This window comes from Halichoerus grypus, chromosome 4 (assembly GCF_964656455.1).
Source record: "Halichoerus grypus chromosome 4, mHalGry1.hap1.1, whole genome shotgun sequence".
NCBI classification, from domain to species: Eukaryota; Metazoa; Chordata; class Mammalia; order Carnivora; family Phocidae; genus Halichoerus; species Halichoerus grypus.
Window position 1 is genome coordinate 57,447,449 of NC_135715.1, and position 24,633 is coordinate 57,472,081.

At 38.9% G+C, this 24,633-nt stretch overlaps 1 protein-coding gene and 1 pseudogene across 1 annotated transcript; one reads left to right on the top strand and one right to left on the bottom strand.

Moving 5' to 3' along the window:
• Positions 1 to 527: 527 nt before the first annotated feature.
• Positions 528 to 17,125, bottom strand: MED4 (mediator complex subunit 4). The gene is made up of 7 exons (XM_036079397.2): positions 16,939 to 17,125; positions 12,910 to 12,976; positions 8,851 to 9,021; positions 6,317 to 6,374; positions 5,002 to 5,088; positions 3,220 to 3,351; positions 528 to 1,420 (listed from the first exon to the last, which is right to left on the bottom strand). Exons 1-7 carry the CDS (start codon positions 17,061 to 17,063, stop codon positions 1,248 to 1,250), a joined length of 813 nt encoding a protein of 270 aa, XP_035935290.1. The 5' UTR covers positions 17,064 to 17,125; the 3' UTR covers positions 528 to 1,247.
• LOC118527547 (small nucleolar RNA U3) lies at positions 14,608 to 14,689 on the top strand (annotated as a pseudogene).
• Positions 17,126 to 24,633: the final 7,508 nt, after the last annotated feature.

Genomic DNA, 24,633 nt, shown 5'->3' on the forward strand with positions numbered 1-24,633 from the left:
TATTTGCTAAATGCTCCACTATGAATATTGTATTACTTTTGCAATCTGAAAAAAAATGTAAAAAGTACACAAAGACAAATTGTAGTTGTATAAGCGTATTATTTAAACATGGAGGTTAACCATTAAGTTAAAAGTGGTTAAAAGTGATTCCTTCTGGAAAATGCAGGAAGAGGGAAGGTGAAGGCAAGAGATAGTTTTCCTTCTAAACCTTTCAGACAATCCAATCTATTATTCTTAAGATCAGACATTATTATGGTAAGCTTTTTCAGTTACTTAAAAAAAAAACTAGTGGGAAGACTAATGGGAAAAAAAAACCAAAAAGCAACTTCAATTTATTTCTTCTAAGAATGTCGGTATGGGCCTTTGTGAAACCTACTAGTTGTGATTACTAGTTTAGCTGTATGCAGTACATCAAGTTCATTCACACTCCAGAGTTCTATTTATGTATAAAATGCAACTGGATTTACAAAAATAATTTCTTACCTACAGTGAAGGCATATTTCAATTAAAAAAAAAAGCATACAGAGTACAAACAAAAGTGAGTTTATTTACAAAAATTACAATAATTACAGATAGTACAAATTGAAACAATCTCCCCTGTTACTGTAACAGAAGCTACCAGCCTTCACTTTCAAATGAGGGCTTTGTTATTTCAAGATATGATACACATTCAGTGATCCACTGCCCTTATTCTAAATAATTCCAGGGGCTGATTAGTGGTATGTACATGGGTCATTTCTCTCAACTTTTATTTCCAGAACTACTATGTACAAGTTCAACATAACTACACTATAACAGGGTAGAGCGGCACTGAGTAATTTTTTTTTTCCCCAACAGTAAATTTTGATTATTCTTTAAATATTCACTTAGTGATTTAGAATTGAAACCATGATTTTTGGCTTTAAAAAGAAAGTCCAGTGATTTTTGATGGGTTGCACAATTCCACTATAGCCAGTATTACCTGGCTATTTTTTACAGGCTTGCAATTGTTTAAGAAACAGAATTCCACAGTATCCTATTCTGTTTTGTTTGTTTTTTAGAGAGGAAGAGTGGTGGGGGAAGGGGCAGAGGTAGAGAGGGAATCTTAAGCAGACTCCACACCCAGCACAGAGCCTGATGCGGGGCTTGATCTCACAACCCTGAAATCGTGACCTGAGCCAAAATCAAGAGTCCAACGCTCAATCGAGCCACCCAAGTGCCCACCCCATATAGTATTCAATTCTGTATGTATTTTGTCTTTTATGTTTTTAATCAGAGTCACTACTGCTGCTAGACGAGTCTGTTGACATAACTTCTACATCATCTTCATTTTCTTTATTATGCCCCGGAGGTTCCAACAAAAAGTCATTACTGTGATTTGGTGGTAACATATTCATTGACATGTCATTTGACTGCCATGGATATTGTGGAGCAAGGACATCTGGAGAAAAGAAAGAAGCATATGTAACAATACTTCTACCAGTAATCAATTTACTTCTTAATTACTCTTCCCTCATGCACAGAATCTGAAGTAAATATTTTTTTTAAGGTCAGGAATCAAAATGTACATTTGGCTAAATTAACAAAGATCAAAGTTATCAAGGAAAAGCATGATGTTTTAATAACTAGAACCTGTGTGTTTTTTTTTTTAAATCATGCTTCCATCTAAGTAACTTTAGTCAGTTGACCTAATTTTTCTTTTGTAAGACACTGACAATGACAAATCAAATGTTTCTTATATATATCTATGTAAACTATATGCAGATATATAGTAGGTCATGTATATTATTCTCTCTCTATATTTTAAATAGCTAACATCTACTACACTAAGTATTACAAGTCTAAACTGCCTCTTAAGCTTTAAAACCACTCTTCTCCCTGGACCCTGAAAATGTTTCTCCTTTGCCAGCAGCCACAATGTTAATCTTCGTCAGTAGAGGGCACTGGAGGGACTCTGTAAGGGGAACAGGACTGAGGGATCCGATGCTTCCCTTCTCTCTCCCGTGGTGCCTGGCTGGCAGGGGGACATCAAGCGGTGAGCTCAGACCCTAGCAAGTTACAGTGGCGTGTAAGTCTCACCATCACCCTAAAGGTGGCTTCCCAGCAAGGCTCCCTGGCACCCTAGTGGATAATTTCCTGCTTGCCGGCTCCAGCCTGTGAATAACCTCATCTAACTTCTCTGCCATCCCGTGAGCCACAGCTACACCCTCCTGAGGGTGCCACGGTATGAACTGAGGATGGGGGTGGGAGAAGCCTCTTCTCAGTGGGTCCCTTCCTTGGGTACTCTGCCTGGTCCTAGTAGTAGCTGCTCCCCACTTCTCTTATTACTGTATTTTTTAAAAACAGTTCTCTTTACCCTTTAGTAGTTAGTATCTTGTTACTAATTAATACTTTTTAAAATTATCCTTGTTCATATTGCCTCCTGACTGGACTGTGACTGGCATGTAATATGGAATAATCAAAATGAGAAAAATGCAAAGATATCAAGGGAAACTAAGGCACAGTGAGTTCTCAAGTTTGTACTTTCGTTAAAATGATGTTTACAAAGCATTCTTAACACAGGAACATCTTTACAATAAAACGTGAAGCAGAAAAGCATTATCTAGAGCATGTTTTTAACACTGTAAAAAATAAGAGAAAAAATGAAATAGGTGAAATATTAAAAGTGATTGCTCAAAAAAACCAGTTTATACTTTTTAAATGTTCTACCAAATCAAAACAAGTCACCTACAAAAGATAAAAGATGGGGAGCATAAGAATAACACAAAACTATACATAAAACTTAAGGAAGGCTGAAATTCAGAATGAACCAAGTCTCACAAAAGTGCTATTTTATTTAGTTATTGAAAAGCCCATAAAAAGCTATTATTCATTTTGTTATTCAATTTGGGAGTTTTTCAGGAGTAGGTTCACTTTGTATTCTTTCTTATTCAGAATATTTCTTATTCTGTTTACACAGTATATTTCACAATTTTAAAAAGCTGTTTAGATTTTAATAAAAGAGAGGCCTAATGCCCGAGGAAAATAACCTATTAACAAATGAGAGAAAAGTCAATTTATTCTAATTTCATGAACTCCAGGTAGAACACTTTTTAAACTAGAGAGCAGGATAATTGGCAGAAAACCCAGCTATTAAAACAAGCTGGGTCTAGAACCCAAACTTGTTCAACAGCCAGATATTCCATCATCATGTCTGCAACACCTTGGTCTGTCTGAGGGCACCATTCTGATTGACATTACCTGGCAATCTGCCTGCCGCAAGTGCATCCCCTGGTAAATGACCGTTAACACCATTAGTGGAAGGATTGTTCATCTGACCCAATAATCCACTTCTCATCTCTAAATCAGTTGGGTATGGTCTCCGTGGGTCCCCTAAAAAAAGACTGCTTTTAACTCAGTCATATGCAAAATAAGCATTAATACGTCTCTGAAGTACTGATTTTCCTTGATTTGCTTTGAAAAACTCAAGACACCCATTTTCAACTTTGGAACAGGAAGGTCATCTTATCAATTGTTATTAAGAGCACAAAATATTAAATTTAAAAATACATGCATTTCTTCTTTGAATCTGTACAGTAATATACTATTATCTATACAAAAAAAAAAAGAGGGGCACCTGAGTAGCTCAGTTGTTAAGCGTCTGCCTTCAGCTCAGGTTGTGATCCCAGGGTCCTGGGATCAAACCCCACATCAGGCTCCCTGTTCAGCAGGAAGCCTACTTCTCCCTCTCCTACTCCCCCTGCTTGTGTTCCCGCTCTCACTGTCTCTCTGTCAAATAAATAAAATCTTTAAAAAAAAAAAAAAAAAAGTCTGCCATTTTAGCAATTGCAGATGACAAATTAAGAAAATTATAATGATCTTCATTCTTCTAACTTACCTGCATTTCCTAATAAGAAAATAACGATACATACTCTGAGAGAATAAATAGATCATGACACTTTTTTTTTTTTTTTTACAATGCAGAAAGGACTGGAATGCTTATTTGAAGGACTGTCTAAATTAAAACTTTTCCTAACCAACCTCTTTGATCTTATCATTTAAAGACTAATTCCTAGATCTTTCCAGTGGACGAGTATCAGGAGCCAATGTTCATTTCTAATCATGAAAGCATACTATTTAGTTTTGGGATGATGAAAACTTGGCAGATTTGGACCAACTTTTTGGTAATATTTCTTACTCACTCCAGATCACTTACCCCCAAAACTGTAAGTTAACCTTAGTGTTTTTAATATAGTAGAATACCACCATCATGAATTGCTGATGTTGAGATACTATCTCCCACTCCTCCCAGAAGACTGCTGCTCAACCTTAGGTCCCTGTCTTATAAATGTTTTATGTACTGTCAATATGTATCGTAGTTTGTTAGTCTTTTTTACTGTTTCTAATTACTCCAGCTATATCCAGTCCCATGTGTTTGCTGTTGGGTGCTCAGTGCTTCACCTTTATCACTGAAGAGTTGGGATTGTCTTGATTCCAAGGCCAGAACCCTTGACAAAACCCCAATGGTTCTAAAAAGTGGGCTTCTGGCCAGCCTGGGTGTTACAGGCATATAAATCTATAGCTTTAGAATCATCACATATCATCTTATACTTTTAAACATTACTTTATGATTTTTCTTTAAAAAGGACAGAAACAGGGATGCCTGGGTGGCTCAGCTTAGGTTAAGCAGCTGCCTTCGGCTCAGGTCATGATCTCAGGGTCCTGGGATTGAGCCCCACATGGGGCTTCTCCCTCTCCTCTCCACTTGTGCTCTCTCTCACTCTCTAATAAATAATAGCTTAAAAAAAAAAAAAAAAGGACAGAAACACAGTCCGTGTGGCAAAAGCTTTGTAGAAAACCAAACTAATAAAACCCATGGCCCACATTATTACTTATAAGATATTAAAGACATGAAAATATATAGCAGATGTTCCTAAGGATAAATACATTCTATATTTAAAGCATTTTCCTATTTTTTAAAAGTACAGTCACCTAAGAATTTTCAAAACCATATACGTCTAATAAAAAGAGAAGTATTTTTACCTGGAACCCAGGTCAGTGGGGCACATACAGCATTACTTGCACTAATCCTATGTGCATACTTAATTATTTCTTCAGAGGAGATGGCACCTGAGAGTCAAGAGGAGAGATAATATGTTAGTCTAGTAACTTACAAGTGTATAAACACATGCCTCATAGTCACGCCTATTTAATTTTAAATTACCTGAAAATAGGATAATCTGAGTTGCCTACCTTCCCTAATACCTAATAATATGTATATTGTTAAACTTAAATCATATAGATTTCCCAACTAAAGAACAAGACATCTAGAAAAAAACAGCTAACAAAGTATCAAATTTGGGACATTAGCATGACTAAGTTCACTAATCTCAATTATTAACTACCATTAAATATTCTTACTGTTCTCAAAGCAACAATGAATACAAATAAAGTAGAGGAAGGAGTGTTTTGTTTTCCAATGACATCTAAACTATTAAATGAGAGCAGCTGTTCACACTATACCACTCAATTGTTGGCTTGATGTGACCCTATGATTATAAGTAGACCTAAGTAGAAACACGTCCACAATATATTCATTAGATTAAAAAAAGTAAGCTGCTAAATAATATGTATAGCATGACCTGATTTTTGTTTTAGAATATACGTACACATATGTATTTGTACTGTTATTATATTTGTATTAAACATCTAAAAAAATGAACACACACCAAACATTAACAGTAGTTATCTGAAACAGGAAAAGAAGAAGAAAGACAACTTTGAGGTGATTAAGGTAAATCATCTACAAATCATTAAAAGCAAGTAACCAAAGTTTTAATTCTAACTTTTAGTACCTAAACTAAAAAATCCAAAATGGAAGTTTTTTAAAGAGAGAAGCGGGACAGGAAAAGAAGGCATGTTGGGCATCTGCACCATTAAATGTGCACATACCCCAAAGCCACATCTAGTTTGGACTTCAGGACACTCTAGTCCCACTCCAGTTGCCCACTGTACATTCTCTTTCACTCTCTGTCCTGTCTTTTAAGATCCAACTCACATCCCACTTGCTTCCAGCTCACAGTTCTCTTCCCTTCTTATAAACTCATTGTCTTTACTGCATATTCAGATACACAGCCATAACTTGCCTTATATTATTGCTTCTTAGAACCTGAAAAAGGTGTGATACCTCCCCAATGATACACAGCACAGTGCTAGCACCTGGCAGACACTTTACGATAAAAATTTAATGGAATCACTTCAATAGCAGCAAATGATTACCAATAACACTCTCATCCATTTCTTGAACCCAAAACTTGGGATTTTTCAGAAAGTCATTCAGTATTCCCACAATACTTACCTTTTCTTGCTTTTTCTATTGATTTGAGTTTTTCTTTTGCTTGGTAAACAGCTGTTGCCTAAGTTGAATATTAAAAAAAGAAATATGGTTTATTCTTAACTATATCAAGCAGAATTTTTGGCTTAATTCACAAAATCATTAATCCTATAGGAACAATATGCAAAAGCTGGAAATCCCCACAATTTATTTGTAATGTTCTGAAACACCATTTGGGAATCATTTATTTCAGTTGGTTAAGGAAAGTAGTAATATATATTCATGAATCAGTCTTCATTTACAAATTAATTGTTAGAAACAAAGTATAAATTGGATTGTTTACTTTTTTTTAAAGATTTTATTTATTTTTGAGAGAGAGAGAGAGCCCATGAGTGGGGGGAGGGGCAGAGGGAGAAGCAGACTCCCCGCCGAGCAGGGAGCCCGATGCGGGACTCAATCCCAGGACCCTGGGATCATGACCTGAGCTGAAGGCAGACACTTAACCAACTGAGCCACCCAGGAGCCCCTAACATTTTTTTCTTTATGCCTTCTATCGGAAATGCATAAGAGATCCACACCACATACCACTCCCAAAGCATCCTATTCTTGCATTTAGTTCAAGGATAAAATACCAAAATATTTTTTTTCTAGTTTACAAGACACATTCCCGGATTGATAGTCTTACTCATTTATACATTACCATTACCTCCATACTTAATGACTCCTATAATGAAAACACCCACAACCCCCCAAAACCCCCTGAAAGGTACATTAAAGGGTAAAATGAAGTTAAGCTAAGTATATGCATCCTCAACTATAACACAGTGGTTAACAGTATGGAGTCAGAGAGAACTAGGTTTAAGTTCCATCTCTCTACTTTTCACTCTTCCTGGGCAAGGTAGTTATTAATTTAAAATCTCGGTTTCTTCATCTGTAAAATGCAATAATGGTACTAACCTAGCATAATTGTTATGAAGACTGAGATAATACATGTAAGCTGCAAACAAGCACAAGGCCTGATGCCTAAGTGTTCAATAAATGTTAGTTGCTATTACCTAAATCATAAAATTCAGTCTTTTTACGGTCCTTGTGTTAACTGTCTTTAACTCAATAATTACATTTTTGGAAATCAAATCTAAAGAATGTAATCTGAAATGCAGAAGATAAAAAAGACCTTTCTGCAATGATATTCATCAAAGCATTATTTATAACAGAAAGTTGCAAAGCTAAGCAAAGAGGATACAATATATGAAAAATGCTTAAATTTCAATAAATAATAATAGAAAGCCAGTTAGTAACTAAGCCTACTAATTATGAGATAAAAAATGAAAACCTCTGAAAAAAACAAAATCACTTGTTGTACACCTGAAACTAACGTAACATTATGTGTCAACTAGACTTCAATTTATTTTTTTTTAATTTTTTTTTTAAAGGTTTTATTTATTTATCTGAGAGAGAGAATGGGAGACAGAGAGCATGAAAGGGGGAGGGTCAGAGGGAGAAGCAGACTCCCTGCTGAGCAGGGAGCCTGATGTGGGACCCGATCCCGGGACTCCAGAATCATGACCTGAGCCGAAGGCAGTTGCTTAGCCAACTGAGCCACCCAGGTGCCCCAAATAGACTTCAATTTAAAAATCAATTATAAGCCTACTGGAAAATTAAAAAAAAAAAAATACATCTAAGACTGAAATGAAATGCACAAAACTATGAATAAGGGCAATCTGAACAGAGGTACTAACACAATCTTTTCCTCTTCTTTCTACTTTTCTGTATTTTCTGAATATCTTTGGTAAGTATTACTTTCTTAATGGAAAATAGATTTCTTTACATATTTTTTTTTTAAAAAGCATTTACTTGGGGTCATTTCTTCAGCAGGAGTGGTTAATTTACCCTGAACAACTCAGGTTTCTATTTATTGGAGCCCATTTTGACACATTTTGAAGATTCAACAGGGATAAAGTTTCCAGCAATGTCTGGTCCATATGAGAATCAAACTCAGCTGTTTCTGTAATACCACCATATAACATTTACATTAGTTAGTATTTAGTGAAATAACTGGGCAAATAATAGCAAAGAAATTGCTTTTTTGAAACAGTAGCCAAGAACAAGAAAAACAAAAAACTAGAGTCCTTGACATATGCCCAAATCCCACCTAGTTTAGAATGGAAGACTAAATAAGTTAATGTAAATTTTAATCAATTTTTAAAATTGATACATACTTCTACTGATTTCAAAATATTTTTAAAAGCTGAGGTAAAGATTTAGACTACTAATAACTGAAAACTTCTAACAGGACAGGATAAAAGTATGACTTCCCAGTTCTATTAATGCAATCCTGTGAAATCTTTAAATAATGAAAATATGGTTCAAAAATAATGCAGACTATCTAAAAACATTAAGTAAAATAGGGAATGACAATGGCCTTTCATTTAACCAAACTGACAAGTTGTTGCTTTTAGACTTGGAAAGTCAAGTTTTCTGCCACTTCAAAATACTTTCAGATTTCTTTTTCAGAAATAGATTAATATCCTTTTTTACCTTATCTTCTATCAACTTACCAGTATTTGTTCTGCTTCCTTTAGCTGTTTTTGTAGTTGCTGAATATCACTGTCTCTCTTCTCCACTTCCTTTTCTAAAACTTGCATTTCATGATGGATTTTTCCCTGATTCAGTGCCAATTTCATCAATTCTTGAAATTCCCCATCTCTGTGAATTAACAACTCCAGGACCTGTCAGATAACAGTTGATTAAAGCAGACAGCAGAATAATGAAAAGTGACATTCCAACGAATCCACATGTGAATTCGCTAGGCTGTAAAATTTTAATACCTTCAAAGTATTATTCTAATCAATGTTAAGAATAAAAATAACCTACCTATGATTATTTTGGAAAACAGATTAATATCAAGACTTTCTACTTTTTCTAATTATATGCTATTCTTTCATACAAACAAGTCTTCAGAACTACCAATATGCCAAAATGAGGTTTATTCATTTCCCAGGTAAGATAAAATTTTAAAGTTTTTCCTTAAAAATATAATGTAATGGAGGTTCCCCCAAAATCTTGTATTTGAGATGATTTTAGTTAACACCAACAACTTTAAAAAATTTCTACAAAATAAAGTCTGATTAAAAAATGGGCAAAGAAACTGAACAGACATTTTTCCAAAGACATACAAATGACCAAAGGTACATGAAAAGGTGCTCAACATCACTAATCATCAAAACCACAATTGGATATCACTTCACACCAGTTACTAAGGCTATAATCAAAAAAACAAGACATAAGAAGATGGCGAAGATGTGGAGAAAAGAGAACCCTTGTGCATACCCTTGGGAATGGTAACTGGTGCAACCACTATGGAAAAACAGTATTGAAATTACTTAGAAAGTTAAAAACAGAACTACCATATGATCCAGCAATTCCACTTCTGGGTACTTATCAGAAGGAAATGAAATTATTATCTCAGAAAGATATAGGCACCCACACATTCACTGCATTATTTACAATAGCCAGGACATGAAAGCAAACTAACCGTCCATCAATATATGAATGGATAAAGAAAATGTGCTATGTATTTTTTTTCAGTTTTTATTTACATTCCAGTTAGTAATAATACAGTGTAATATTAGTTTCAGGGGTACAATATAGTGATTCCACACTTCCACATACTACCCAGTGCTCATCAGAGTGCATTCCTTAATCCCCATCACCTATTTCACCTATCCCCCCTTCCCACTTCCCATCTGGTAACCATCACTTTGTTCTCTACAGTTAAGAGTCTGTTTCTTGGTTTCCCTCTCCTTTTTCCCCGCTACAATCATTTGTTTTGTTTTTTAAATTCCACATATGAGGGACGCCTGGGTGGCTCCTCAGTTGGTTAAGTGTCTGCCTTCGGCTCAGGTCATGATTCCAGGATCCTGGGATCCAGTCCCGCATTGGGCTCCTTACTCAGCGGGGGAGCCTACTTCTCTGCCTGCTGCTCCCCCTGCTTGCACGCTCACTAACAAATAAATAATATCTTTTAAAAAAATTCCACATATGAGCAAAATCATATGGTATTTGTCTTTCTCTGACTGCCTTATTTCACTCAGCATAATACTCTCTAGCTCCATCCAAGTTGCTGCAAATGGCAAGATTTCATTCTTTTTTATGGCTGAGTAATATTCCATTGTGTGCACACGTGCGTGTGTGTATGTATGTGTATATACCACCTCTTTATCCATTCATCAGTTGACGAACATTTGGGCTTTTTCCATAATTTGGCTATCGCTGATAATGCTGCTATAAATACTGGGTACCTATATCTCTTCGAATTAGTAGAAAATGTGGAATGTATATACACACAGAGAGAAATATTATTCAGCCATAAAAAAGAAGGAAATCTTGCCATTTGTGATAACATGGATGGACCCTGAGGACATTATATTAAGTGAAATAAATCAGACGAAGACAAATACTGCATGATCTCACTTGCACGTGGAATCTAAAAAAGCCAAATTCATAGAAAAAGAAATCAGACTGGTGGTTGCCAGGGAGGGGGGTGGGCAAAATGGGTGAAAATGATCAAAAGGTACAAACTTCCAGTTATAAGATCAGTAAGTTCTGGGGATATAATGTACAGAAACCGTGACAACAGTTAACAATACTGCATTGTATACTTGAAAGCCGCTAAGCTTAGCAACTTTAAAAAAGTTCTTAAAAATGTACAGAGAAAAAATGGAATAGAAGTTTTCCAAAGACACCCAAATCACCAATAGGTACATAAAAAGGTGCCATGGTTTCCTGTCATCTTCTTAAAAGTTCTTATCACAAGAAAAAAAAAAAACTATAACTATGTGAGGTGATGTATGTTAACTAAACTTATTGTTGAATCATTTCACAATACATATATATATCAAATCATCATGTTGTATGTCTTAAACTAATGCAATGTTATATTTCTACTATATCTCAATTAAACTGGAAAATTAAAATAAAAAACCCCAAAGCGCTAAACAGGATACAAAGACATTATGACAAAATGCACAATTTTTTTAAAGTTACAAAATTGTATATAATCAACTATGATAGCAAATAAATGAGCAAAGTATTAAACTATAATGTAAGGAAACTTGACAATATAATTATAGTAAATGCTTCATAATGGCTATCTCAGAGTTGAACTGATCTCAGAAATACTTTTATGGTAAATGTATGATGCTTAAAAAACTTTTACAGTTACACATCTGTGCTATTATGTTCAAGAAAATATATGACTCATATTAAACCTGTGATGTCATGCACAGTATTGCTTTATGATGAAGATGGTTTAAAAAAGAGCAATTTCCAGAAATAGTAAATAAATTTTCAAATGGGCACATCCCACTAATATTTAATAGTTTCAATGAAAATTATACAGGAATTCACAGTACTAAGTATAAGGTTTAATTCTGTCCTGCGGTGGTGATGATAAGAACTATCTATTAATAAGCTCTTCCTATGTGTACTTAACATGCACTATCATAAATCCTCATAACAACCTTATGTGATAAGGCACTGTTATTTTTTAAGCAGGAGAACTGCTACTCCTTACAAAGTGTAAGAAAGGTTAGTGCTGATTGGGCAGGTCTTAGTTATGACCTACTGAATAATCTGTACCTCTGGCAAGCTTATAATAAGTGCCTAGGAAGTAAAGTCAAAACTTGTATTTCATTTTGCTCATTTTGTAATAAATCCTTATTTAATTTCACAGGTATTCATCAATAAAGTATCTGAGACTGGCATTCCTCTATTACACATATTTCTCTATAAGCTTTTTCTAAAAACTAAACAACATAGAAAAAATAACTTTAATATCCCCAAAATTACCAACTTTTACTACTTGTAGCTTTATCTAATCCCTCCTCTCCACCTGAGGGGATTAATCTTTGAAGAAAAAAGTTTTATGATACTTCTATTGACAGTCAATCAAATTTCTCTGCCCTTAAAACATATCATAAGATAAAATTAAGATAATGATGGGGCACAGAGCTATCTCATATCATTAAAAAGGTTAATCCTTCCCAGCTGTTTTAATTTTTTTAAAAATTATGGTAAAAAAACACGTAAAATGACATTTACCCTCTTAATAAGAAGTTTTTGGATCAGAAAAAAAATTTGCGCACTGTAGAAAATTACAAAGCACAGAAAGGAATAAAGAAAATAAAAACTTGTAAACTTAACATCCACAAAATAACTTCTATTAACAGTTGCATGCTCTTTTATTTCTGTTCATTTTCAAGTTGCATTAGGGGAACCAAGCCTATAATAAAAGGTTACCTTATGAGAGCATTAATTTTTTTTCTTTCAAGTATTGTTTTAATCTCCATTTAACAAGCTTTGTTGGTTAATTCAAAAGACAAAAATGAATAAACTAGAACTATAAGAGAAAATAATACTGCTAAACCCTTAAGCAGCTATTTTCTTTTTAAGCAGTGTTACCTAATGTAAGTTATTCAAAGAAAATACCAATTTTAAAAGCTGTCATTAATTTAACAGAATCCAATCTTCCTGTTCCCATACAAAGTAAGTGTAAATAGGGAAATTGCAGAAATTATGGGGATTTCTTGTTTGTAATTTAAAAAGAAGCCACTTACCTGGTTTTCCTCATCAGGTGGCAACAACTTTTGGTTTCTTGAAATTGCCAACATTTCTATAAGTTCTCTAAAAAAGAAAAACCAAAAACCAAAACATCTTTGCAAAATAAATACAATAGAAACTATCAACAGATCTCTACCTAACTGAATTGCTGGATTCATGGTACCCACAGCATGCTGAGTGTTCACAGCCCCTGCCCCACAGTGACTGTGCACTTGGGCTCTCACCAGCAAGACTCAGTTGTGTTTGTTACCAGACCCATTTATGCAAGTTTTACTTACTACTATAATTACATAAATATCCAGTACATAAATACCAATGAAATATGACTGTCAACAGAAAAGAGTTGTTTCCATAAAACACCCACTTACACTGGGTGGAGTCAGGGAAGGCTTCTCTAAGAAAAGCCAGCCATGAAGAACAATGCTTGTAACTACATAGCTAGTTCAGGGGCCCAAAGATGGGTTTGAGGAAGTGTGGCCAGAATACAGTAGTAGGTACTGGGGAGCAGGATACAAAATGAGGACACGGGTAGTTAGGGAAGGGGCCAGATCATGTTAGGGCCTTGCAGGTCACGGGAAAGGACCAGTATTTCATTCCAGGTACAATGAGAAGTGACCGGATCTTTTTAAACAGGGAGATGACATGAACTGATTTATGTTTTTAAGCAACCTGCTAAGCTATCTGGGGAACGGATTTTAAGAGGGCTAGAATGGAAATCAAGTTAAGTGGCTTCTGTAGTGTTCCAGGCAAAAGATGATATTGGCTTTGACTAGATCCTAGCCACTAGGATTTAGTAATGGAAACAGGTGAAACATGTACAGACTCAGAATATATTTTGGAGGTAGAGCTGACAGGACTTGCTGATGGATTAAACAGACATTTTACGAAAACAGCGTGTTATATTAACCTTTTTCTTTACCCCATAGATGAGATATAAACAGTTGAGAACCTCTGGTCTACATAAAGGCTAGTTTCAGGGGTGGGGGTGGTGGGGATGGGAGGTACAGTGGGAGATGTGGAATGAGCCTTTTTCTGCCTTTCTTGCAAATCTGGGACTAGAAATCCACAGAAAACCTTAAAAGAGCTTGCCTTAGACACAAGAGTACAGTGGGAAGGAAAAAGCTGTAAGACTTAGTGCTGTTCAGTGGCAGTCTAGAACAAAGTGAAAACTTCTGTCCTCCCCAATGGTAAAAAGAGGCTGAAGGAACCCCTGAGCCCACTCACTGGTTACAGGTGTGGGAGAGAGAGCCCTGTCCCGCTACAGAAGCAGCTGTACTCCTGGCATATCAAATTAGAATCCATCCACAATTCCCCACAGAAATATAATTTACATGGGGGTTAAATCGCATATTATTAATGGTACTACACTTCAGGTAAATTATAGATAAACAGATTAATAGGCTGGTGTGGAAACCTCAAGACTCCTATCAACATGGTTTCTGGAGGACAATTGAGTTCTGAGTCACAAACATGTTAAGAAAAACTTGTAGACTATAATTTGTGTTTCTATTTTTAAAATTCCTCCAAAGACTACCTCATTCTTTCACATTTTACAAAGTAACAAATATACCGATATTCCCTCTCCTTCTGCCCCTCCCCTGCTCATGCTCTTGCACTCTCAAATAAAAAAATATAATAAAATAAGTTCCTCCAAAGACTACCTCATTCTATCACGTTTTACAAAGTAATAAATAAAGACTATACTTTCAGGGATCATTTCTATAGTTTGTTACAAAGTAATAAATATACTGAAAAGCTATATAACCAGGTAACAGTAGAAAATATATCCTAAATTTCAAACCCACTATTTTCTAAAGTCAAGAGGTTACATTAGTTTTTCTTTCCAATTTTTCATAAAAAATGCAAACAAGAGAAAAATTTCATTAAGAGGATAATGACGAATTTCACAGATCACAGAAGCAGTAAATGCAGCTATATCTGATTGCTAACATAATGGGATTTTTTCTGAAAGCCAATCACACTGGCATAGCCTCATTCTGTGAAGTCTCAGTAAGTCTTAGGTGGCCAAGCACAAAGTGACATCTCTTCCACTACCACCACCAACCATCTCCAGGGTCACAAAAGAGGTAAATTTTCACTCACTTACTGTCACCCAGTCTTTCTTTAGAGATGAACAATAACATGACGGATTAAGTCAGGAGAAAATCAGAGGAAAAGAAAAACAAACTTTTAAAGTAACGCTTATTACCAGGCCGCAAGGACCCCCAAGAAAGAAGAAGCTTATCTCCAATTTGTCAACAGATTAGTAAGGACTGCAAATCAATGAGAAATCAAAAGTGTAAAGCATTCCTGGGGAAAGGGCAATAGAACTACAGCTTCTTTTAGGGAAAGCAAAAGAGAACTCAGCACATCAACTAATCATGCACAACTACAAAGCTCAAGTGGGGAAGTTTCAGAAACAGATTCTTGATACATTTCATCAAACAGAAAATGCTATACTCAGGAATTAAGGAAACAATCAAAGAGGGAGAAAGATAAACTGGTCAATTTACAAGACAATTTCAATTTGGTCTCAAATTAACACAACTGATAAATTATTTAATCATGCTATCTCAAGCGAAGAGTACATGACTATCATGTATATGCACTCGGGCAGGTACCAACAGCAGCAGGAAAACACACCTCAGATACACAGAGCTATAGCCAAATAATCCAGAGGCAAGATCTTAAGGTTGACTACCGAGTTGTCCAATGTCAGAAGAAATTTTCAAAGACCATTACCCTGTATGCATAGGTTCAAAAAACAGTCTCCGAACTTGGTGAGTATGAAATACATACCAGGGTCACAAAGCAGACAAATTATGTTACAGCAAGTAAACTCAGAGAAGAAACGAATTTACTGGGCTCCAGAGTAAAAGGGTGAGAAGTAATAGTTCATTAAATATACTAAGGCAAAGATCTGACATTCAAAGACCAAGATTCACCCAGAACAAAAAGCAGCAGACACTACTTCCCAAAGGGGGTGTCACTTCTTCAGAAATAAACATATTTACAGAAAAGTGGCACACTAAGCTAGACATTTGGACTTTATCTCACTGGGCAGCGGGAACCTACCAAATATTTTAAAGCAGAAAAGTGATATGAGAAGTCTTTTAAAAAGATAGCCCTGCTCTTGGGCAATATAGAAAGTGCAGAAGCATAAAGACAAGTCGGGAGGCTGCATCAAAAGATAGGACGGTGGGGATGGGAACAAGAGGTCAAATCTGAGCAACATTTTAGGAGGAAGAAGCAAAACAATTTCAACATCCAAGTGAATGTGAGAGAGTTAAAGAAGGCTTCAACTTGACAAACTACCATGAACGATGGCAGAGTTAAGAGGAATGACATCCCATTTCTTCTACCTCTTCCATACTCGCTGCACTCCAGCCATCCCAAACTTGGAACTGCACCAAGTCGCGCGTGCTCATGCCTCCAGGCGTTTGCACCTGCTCTTCCAGCTACCTGCCGCCTACAGAGTGCGGTGAACTCATTCTTCCCATGCAGTCCTTTCTCCAGGAAGCCTGCCCTGACTACAACTGAGACAGGCACCTACAGTCCTCAAGTTCCAGTAACCCGGGGCGCACGCCTCTGATTAAAAACGCACCATAGTGTCTGTTTACGTCTGTCTCTGCCCCTTGACACTGGGCTGCTCTATGTCCGCATCTAGTCTCCCCCTCACTACTGTCTCCCAGCGTCTGGGACCCGGGGGGGGGGGGGGTTCCTTAAACATCTGACGAGAGTGGACGAAGGTACTCACACCTGGCGACCTCTAAGGTCCGCTACGATTCTGACAGTGTCGGGGTTCCAGGGTCACTGTCATTACTAAAATGTCCTCTAAGGGGGGGGAAATGCTATCTCGGAGTCCCGGAAGGTTGCGGACGTCAAGTCCACCATTCTTGTGCACCGTCTTTGGGGGCGCGGCCTCCCCCGCGGAGCCCCAGGAACGAGCACCCAGGCAGGCGCGGCCGATCCACAGTCAGTCCTGCCGGCCCAGCCCAGTCAGGTCCTCAGACCGACAGCATTACCTCGACAAAACTTCCAGATCTTCCAGCGCAGACAGCAGCCGCTCTCGCGTGCTGTTACCGCCGGCCGCTCCAGAGCCGCCTCCCGGCCGCTCCTTCTCCTTCTCTCCACTCGAAGACGCCGCCATCCTCCCCACAGGCCCGCAGCCGGAGACTGCGCAGCTGAGCACCGGCGAGGAGAGGCGGGCTCCGGAAGCGGAAGCAAGGGTCACCGAGGCGGGGGAGGGAAAGAGGCCAAGGCCACAGCGCCCCCTATGCGCCTGGAGATGCACTGCGGGCGGCGGCGCCATCTGATGGGCCAGCGAGGGGTTCTCAGGTCCAACCCAGGGAGGAGAGCCAGAGAACAGGCAGGCACAACGCGTTCGGGTTGCCCTGCGCCTTATGGTTTTCAAGTAGGAACGGGAGGCTCAACGGATTTTAAGCATTTGAGGAAATTGCGTAATGACCTACGTCTTGTATCAGTTTCTTTGTGAAATGGGCTGGTGTCAAGCATTAACCTAGCTTTAGTCTGCATCCCTATAATGCTAAACCCACCTTCCTGTTTGGCCTCTCTTAGCGGTTGTAAGCACCTTGGGACAGGGACCATAATCTGTCTTTTTTTCTTTATTGTAGTAAAATATACATGCCATAAAATTGACCCTGCTAATCATATTTAAGTGTACAATTCAGTGGCATTAAGCACATTCATGTGATTATGCTATCACCACCACCCATAACCTCACCATCCATAACCTCTTTCCCTCTTGCAAAACTGTAACTCTGTGCCCATTAAATAACAACTCCCCATTTCTTCCTACCCCAGCCCCTGACAGCCACCGTTCTACTTTCTCTCTCTATGAGTTTGACTACTCTAGGGACCCCAAATAAAAGAAATGATACAGTATTTGTCTTTTGGGGATTGCCTTATTTCACTTAGCATAATGTCTTCCACTTTCATGCCTGTTTTAACATGTGTCAGAATTTTCTTCTTTTTCAAGGCTGAATAATATTCCATTATATATAGATATCACATTTTGCTTATCCAGTCATCCGTTCAGACACTTGGGTTACTTCCATATTTTCATAATCCGTCTTTATAATCATATATCTCCCAACAAAGTGTTTTGCTCATTGATCAAGATGAACGTTGAAGTGAATGAATCAATATAGCACATAAGTGGTGGTTTATGAAAACAGTTTAAATAATCGATATAACACAGATCCTAAAGTAAAGCCAAAACTCCACCTTAACCCACTTTTCCTGGAGAGAACAATGTAGTCGGGGACTTTCCCTGCCAGGAAAACCCAAAGTTGCAACAGTATGGGGAATGTGGGTTCTGTATCAGGCCAGGTTGTAATTTTAAAAGATGAGATGGAGAGATGTCACCTACAGAACAGCTAGGAGTGAGGCAGGAGTACCTTTCTCCATCATTCCATCATCCTGTCCTCTGGCCGTTCTTTTGGAGGTGCTGAGCCTGCTTCCTGCTGGGTACCCAGACTTGAGGATTTTCTCGAGGACTCATGCTATAAAAAAAAGCCATTCATAGCAACTGCCATATAATCCAGAATGCTGATTCATTCACTTACAAGGAAAAGTAATAATGCCAACGACAATTTTACTTACAGACAAACTTATATAGGAAGAAAAATTATCACCAGAATGTTGCTTGGTAAACTTGGATTCGAACAAATGAAGATAGATAAAAAATTAACTAATGTAACCATCAGGATTTGTATTGCCATAGCATAGGGACGTTTGTATCAAAGGATTGGAGTATGTGTGTTCATAGGTCAGGATACTTCTTCCCCAGACAGTGCAAGAGAAGTGAGGACACCTTTTCTTTTCCAACCATCCCCCACTTCAGCTCTTTGCTAACCCCTTCTCTGAATAGAGTCAATTGTCAGACAACGGACTATATTAGATTTAAGCTTCCTAATGACACTTGTATTCTAAACATGCCTCCCAGTAGCTCTGGTCAATAATTTCTTATGTTAAGTTTCAGAGGGACTAAACTCCTGCAGTCTGTGTTGATTTTGTTTACTCAGTTCTCACAGGTTCGTCTTGGGCCATGATTATATTGGGGGGAGGGGAGAGATCCTATTAGTGTAGCTTCCACATAAAAATTCTGGGAAGACTCTCATCAGTTAAAAAGGACCAATTATAGGTCCTACTTTACAGGCATGGAGGGTCAGTAGATGGACAGTATATGTGTGTTGTGAACTCCAGACCTCCTCAGATTTACTACAAAATCATATCCACATTGAACCTTGTCCACAGACTGAAAAGTAATAGCATTTTCTACAGGTATACTCTTTTTTTTTTTTTTTTTTAATTTTATTTATTTATTTGAGAGAGAGAATGAGACAGAGAGAGAGCACGAGACGGGGGAGGATCATAGGGAGAAGCAGACTCCCTGCTGAGCAGGGAGTCCGATGTGGGACTCGATCCCAGGACTCCAGGATCATGACCTGAGCCGAAGGCAGTCGCTTAACCAACTGAGCCACCCAGGCGCCCTCTACAGGTATACTCTTTTGCAAACTGCAGATTCTGGTGTGATAAAGAAAATATGAATTATTTTTTATATATTATAATTAATATGAGTATCATATATTTTAATAGTATTTAGATAACTAATTCATGGTAATTCTGAAGGTAGTTTCTCAATCTATAGATTCAAAGGGTAAATACTACCTTCTTGTGAAATGTTACGTATTTAACATGGCAGGCATTGGTCTGAGCACTTAAAAAAATGAACTCAATTAATTTTCACAACACCTCCTGGAGGTAAATACTGTCATTATCCCTACATTACAGATATTGAAGCTGAGGAGGCAGAGAAATTCAGAGACTTGCCCCAAATCATACAGCTAATAAGTGGCAAAGGTGGGATCTGAACACAGAGTCTGGGTCCAAGGTCTATGCTCTCAGCGCTGGTTATCCTGTCTCTCTTTTAATTTTTTTTTTTTTTACAAACTTTATTTAATACTTCATGAAGTGGACAGCCTTCTTTTGGAGAATTGCCTGTCTCTCTTTTTAAAGAAAGAGGTGTCTTTATGCATTGAAAAAGAATTGGGAACCTCTGGTCTAAAATGCAAGCCCTTGCGAATGCACAGTTTGGGATTTTGAGTAAAAAGCGGCTACAAACTTTTGGTGTGGAGGTTTGGGTATGAAGCAGGAAATTCAACTGACCTGTTCCTAAGAGTCAGCAAAATACAGTGGCTACATATATTATGTGTATTTTTTAAAATATTTTTTAATTTTTATCAAGCAATATATATAAAGGTCAAAAAGTCAAATACTGCTCAGAAGCTACCAAAACCCAAAAACCTCTGAGTCATACCTCCTCAGCCCCCATATCCTGTGACATCCTGCTCTCCCTAGTGGCAACTACTCTGGATATTCTTTTTTTTTTAAAGATTTTATTTATTTATTTGACAGAGACAGCGAGAGCAGGAACACAAGCAGGGGGAGTGGGAGAGGGAGAAGCAGGCTTCCCACCGAGGGGGGAGCCCGATGTGGGACTCGATCCCAGGACTCTGGGATCATAATCTGAGCCGAAGGCAGACGCTTAACGACTGAGCCACCCAGGCGCCCTACTCTGGACATTCTTAACTGTTTCTTCTATGCTTTGTTTCCCTATTTTAAAGTAATTTGCATATATTCTATATCTTTATTCAGCTCTTTTAGAAATTTCTTTCCTGTTATGTTGAATAAGGATTTCATATCTCTTTCATGCCCCTTTCCCCCCTTCTTCTGTCCTCTCAATAGATAGAATCCAATTTTTTGTTAAATCAATAGTCAGTTCTTTCCTTGCTACACTATTATTTACATATAATTATGTAATTATTATTTATTTGAGATGCCTAACAGATATTCCTGTAGAGATTTTGAAAAATAAAATGGAAAAGAACAGAAAATGTCTTGGACATCAAAGCACATTGCACTGCTTTGTGCAAACTTTTCAGTTACATATTTATGTATGTGTGTACTGGGTCAGATATAAAGTATATATTTTTACTGTGGATTGAAAAAGTTTGCAAGCACTGGGGACTAAGGAGGACACCAACCCTACCTCTTAGAAAAACAGCTCCTTCCACCTGAAGGGCCCCAAAGGGAGAATCTGTGTAACTTTTGTATTCTGGGGGCAGAAAGGTGAAGCAAACGTGCATTGCATAGATGGACAGTGTTATAGGCTAAATTGTGTGCCCTCAAAATTCATATAATGAAGCCTTCACACCCCAGTATCTCAGAATATAACTATATTTGGAGATAGGGCCTTCAAGGTGATTAAGTTAAAATGAGGCTGTTAGGGTGGCCCTTACTCTAATTTGATTGGTATTTTTACAGAAATATGTGAAGACAGCCAGAAGGTGACCTTCTGCAAGCCAATGAGACAAACCTCAGAAGAAACCAAACCAAACCTTGATCTTGGACTTCTCGCCTCCAGAACTGTGAGAAAATACATGTCTGTTGTTTAAGTCAATCTGTGGTATGTTGTTATAAGAACCTTGGCAAACTAACACAGAGAGGTTGCAAGTCAACGGACACCTGGAGATGTCCAAATACTGCCTTGCTTATGCCTTTGACTTCCCTGAACTTATCTTGATTTGTCCTCCTCCCCTGGCAAGACCGCACATTGGGCCAAACGAGCTGCAAATGGCTATACATGAGACTGGGCATCCTTGTTCAGACCCTCTCCGCTGTCCTCGACACAGTTTCCCACCATTTCCTCTTTCTCCAAACCTCCAACACCTCCTTCCCCTGATTCCCACTCTCAACTTAGGACCTTGCTTTCTAACTCACTGAGAAAGAGGAGAAACCTGAACGTCCACACACCGTGGCCACCCCGAGTGCCTGGCCACCAGCATTGTGCACCTGTGCCCTGCAGCTGGGCCGGCTACCACCCGTGCCCTTTCCCTGCTCCAAGCCAGAGAACATTCTCTCCTTGTAGCTCTATCTCTCTGAAGGCATTGCACCAGTGGTCCACCCACCTTCCAACTGTCAGTGTTTCATCCTGTACTTATCATTCCCATCACCATATCTGCTGCTATTTTCCTACTTTTAGAACATGCTTATCCCACTTTCCTCACCAGCAACCGCTTCACTTCTTTGCTCTCCTCTGCAGCAAAACACCTACAAAGAGTTATCTAAATATTTTGTTTCCAATTCCATTCCTTCCTTATACCCATTTCAGTTAGTTTTCATCCTCACTTCCCCACCAAAACTCAGATTGCAAAGGTCATTGAAAACCACCGTGTTGCTCAATGTGATGGTTGGCATGCATTGTGCTCAATGGCTCTGCAGCTCTGCACCTGTCAATCACTCCCTTATCCTGGAGAACACTGTCTCCACTTGGATTTCTAGCATGCCAGGCTCTCTTCTTTTTTCCTCCTTCCTCCCTAGTCTCTCCTCTCAATCTCTCTGGCTGGTTCCTCCTCTCAACCCTGACCTCTACACAGAGGAGCGTTTGGGGGTCTCTTCTTAGTCTTCATTTCCACCAACTCACTTTTGGTCGTCTCACCCATTCCAGGGGCTTTATTTTTTAAGATTTTATTTATTTATTTGAGAGAGAGAGAGAGAACACGAACAGGGGGAGGGGCAGAGGGAGAAGCAGACGCCCAGCCGAGCAGGAGGCCTGATGTGGGACTCAATCCCAGGACCCTGAGATCATGACCTGAACTGAAAGCAGATGCTTAATCAAGTGAGCCACCCAGGTGCCCCGAGGGGCTTTAAATGCTATCCATAGGCTGACTCCCAAATGTATATTTCCCACCTAGACCTGACCTCTGAATTCAGGCTTGTATATCCAGCTCCTACTACATACTTCTGTTATCGCACAGAGAACTGGTTCTGAACTCAGGTGGGGCTACACCCTGCTGGAAAAGCAATACTCGAGACACTAGTGCTGCGAGGAAAGGAACGGTTGCTCTATTCAGGAAGCGGGGGGCGACCTGGGAAGATGGTGGACTAATGTTCCAAAGACCATCCTCCCCATCCAGGTGAAGCTGGAGGGTTCTAAAGGAGAAGGCACGGGAAATGGAGGGGGCTGCTCCGTGCTTGAGAAGCAGGTGCCCTGGTGGTTAGTCCAAGGTGGACATGACCCTGAACAGACTTGCTGGCATCAGCTGCGGCTGTTTTCCAATGCAGTCAGGCCTTATCTTCTGGGAAAGTCTGGTCCTTCACTCCTCAAGGCCAGTGGTCTGCAAGTCTCAAGGGAAGTAGGTTAGCTCTCCTGCACACCGAGGGACTTCGGTCAGCCAGCAAGGAGTGCATAAGCTTGAGGCAAGTTAGCCCTTGAGACCGGTTGGAGGGCTGTTACACTTCCACTTGGGTGTCTCAAATATATAGGCAAAACCGAATTCCTGATCTACACCCCCCACCCCCAACACACACAACACTACCTGCACCCCCCCTCAACCCAGTTGATGGCAGCTTCTTCATTTTCATTGTCCAGGCAAAAAACATAGGGTTCTTCTTGACTCTTCTCCTTGTTTCTCACATACCATATCCACCCAGAAATCAAGATAGTTCTACCTTCAGGACATGTGCAGGACTGGTCCATGTCTCGTTTTTCCACTTCTAATCGCAGGTCCACATCTCCATCATCCCTCAGCTGCGTTTACCTTCCCACTGTTCTCTCTGCTTCTCCCCTCACATCTGCGGGCTATTCCCGACACAGCAGTCACAGGGATCTCTTTAAAACTCAAGTTAGAGCATGTTATTCCTCTGCTCAAAGTTCTGCAGTGGCTCTCCTTCCACTCAGAGTAAAAACTAAACACATTGACCTGTGAGGCCTGGCACCATTTGACCTGGCATTGACCTTCTGACCCTTCCTTCTTTGCTTCCCTCTGCTCACTCTGCTCCAGCCATTCCAGTCCTCAAGCACACCAGAACAGTCCTGCCTGAGGGTCCCCTCACTGGCTAGTCTCCATGCCTTCATCCATTGGTCCCCCAATAGTCAAATGGCTAACTTCTCACTTCCTGCAGGAATCTCCCTCTCACAAGGAGGTCCACCTGGTTGTCCCTTTTCCTACTTCAATCTACCCCCACATTCCATTCTCTTTACCCTGCTCTGCTTTTTTCCATAGCATTTTTCATCTTCTAACATTCTGTAAGTTAGTTGATGTGTATTTTGCTAATTGTCGCTTCCACTGGAATATGAGCTACGTGAGGCCAGAATTTCTTGTCTTTTGCTCACTGATATGGCCCCAGTGCCAAAATGCTGCCTGACACAGGGCGGGCACCAATGACTATTACTGGGTTTGTTGTTGACAGAGGTGCTAAAATCACCGAACAAACTGTCGATATCTGTAGTTTTGCTTCTAAATGGTAACACTTTATTTTCAGTCTTTTCTGTCCATATTCTCCTTGGGAATTCTCAAAAGCAACTCCAAATATTTATAAAATCCTCAACCAGAAATGGAATATTCCATTGACAGTGGTCATGGTTACTCTGCAACCCAACAAACACTAGTCCTAAAGCTTGTTTCCCCAGCCAGTTACCAAAGTAAGTTTGAAGGCTCATGTTCAAGGTCAAACCCACTAAAAGTGATGTAGAGAGTCAGATTCAGGCAATTCTCTCCCAGTAGTTAGGCCGTGAGAAAAGGAAAACAGGCTCAATACATTCATTAACTCTCTTCAAGAAGCAAAAACCTTGAAACTCTACTTCAGAGCATGGGCCTCAGAGCCTCTAATCCCAGGTGAAAATAACACTCAAT

Excerpts from the sequence above, each read along its gene's own strand:
- MED4 (XM_036079397.2), bottom strand. The coding sequence starts at position 17,063 with ATGGCGGCGTCTTCGAGTGGAGAGAAGGAGAAGGAGCGGCCGGGAGGC. Across the intron at positions 12,977-16,938 it reads GATCTGGAAGTTTTGTCGAG|AGAACTTATAGAAATGTTGG; the intron begins GTAATGCTGTCG and ends TTTCTTTTTTAG. Across the intron at positions 5,089-6,316 it reads AATAGAAAAAGCAAGAAAAG|GTGCCATCTCCTCTGAAGAA; the intron begins GTAAGTATTGTG and ends CTTGACTCTCAG.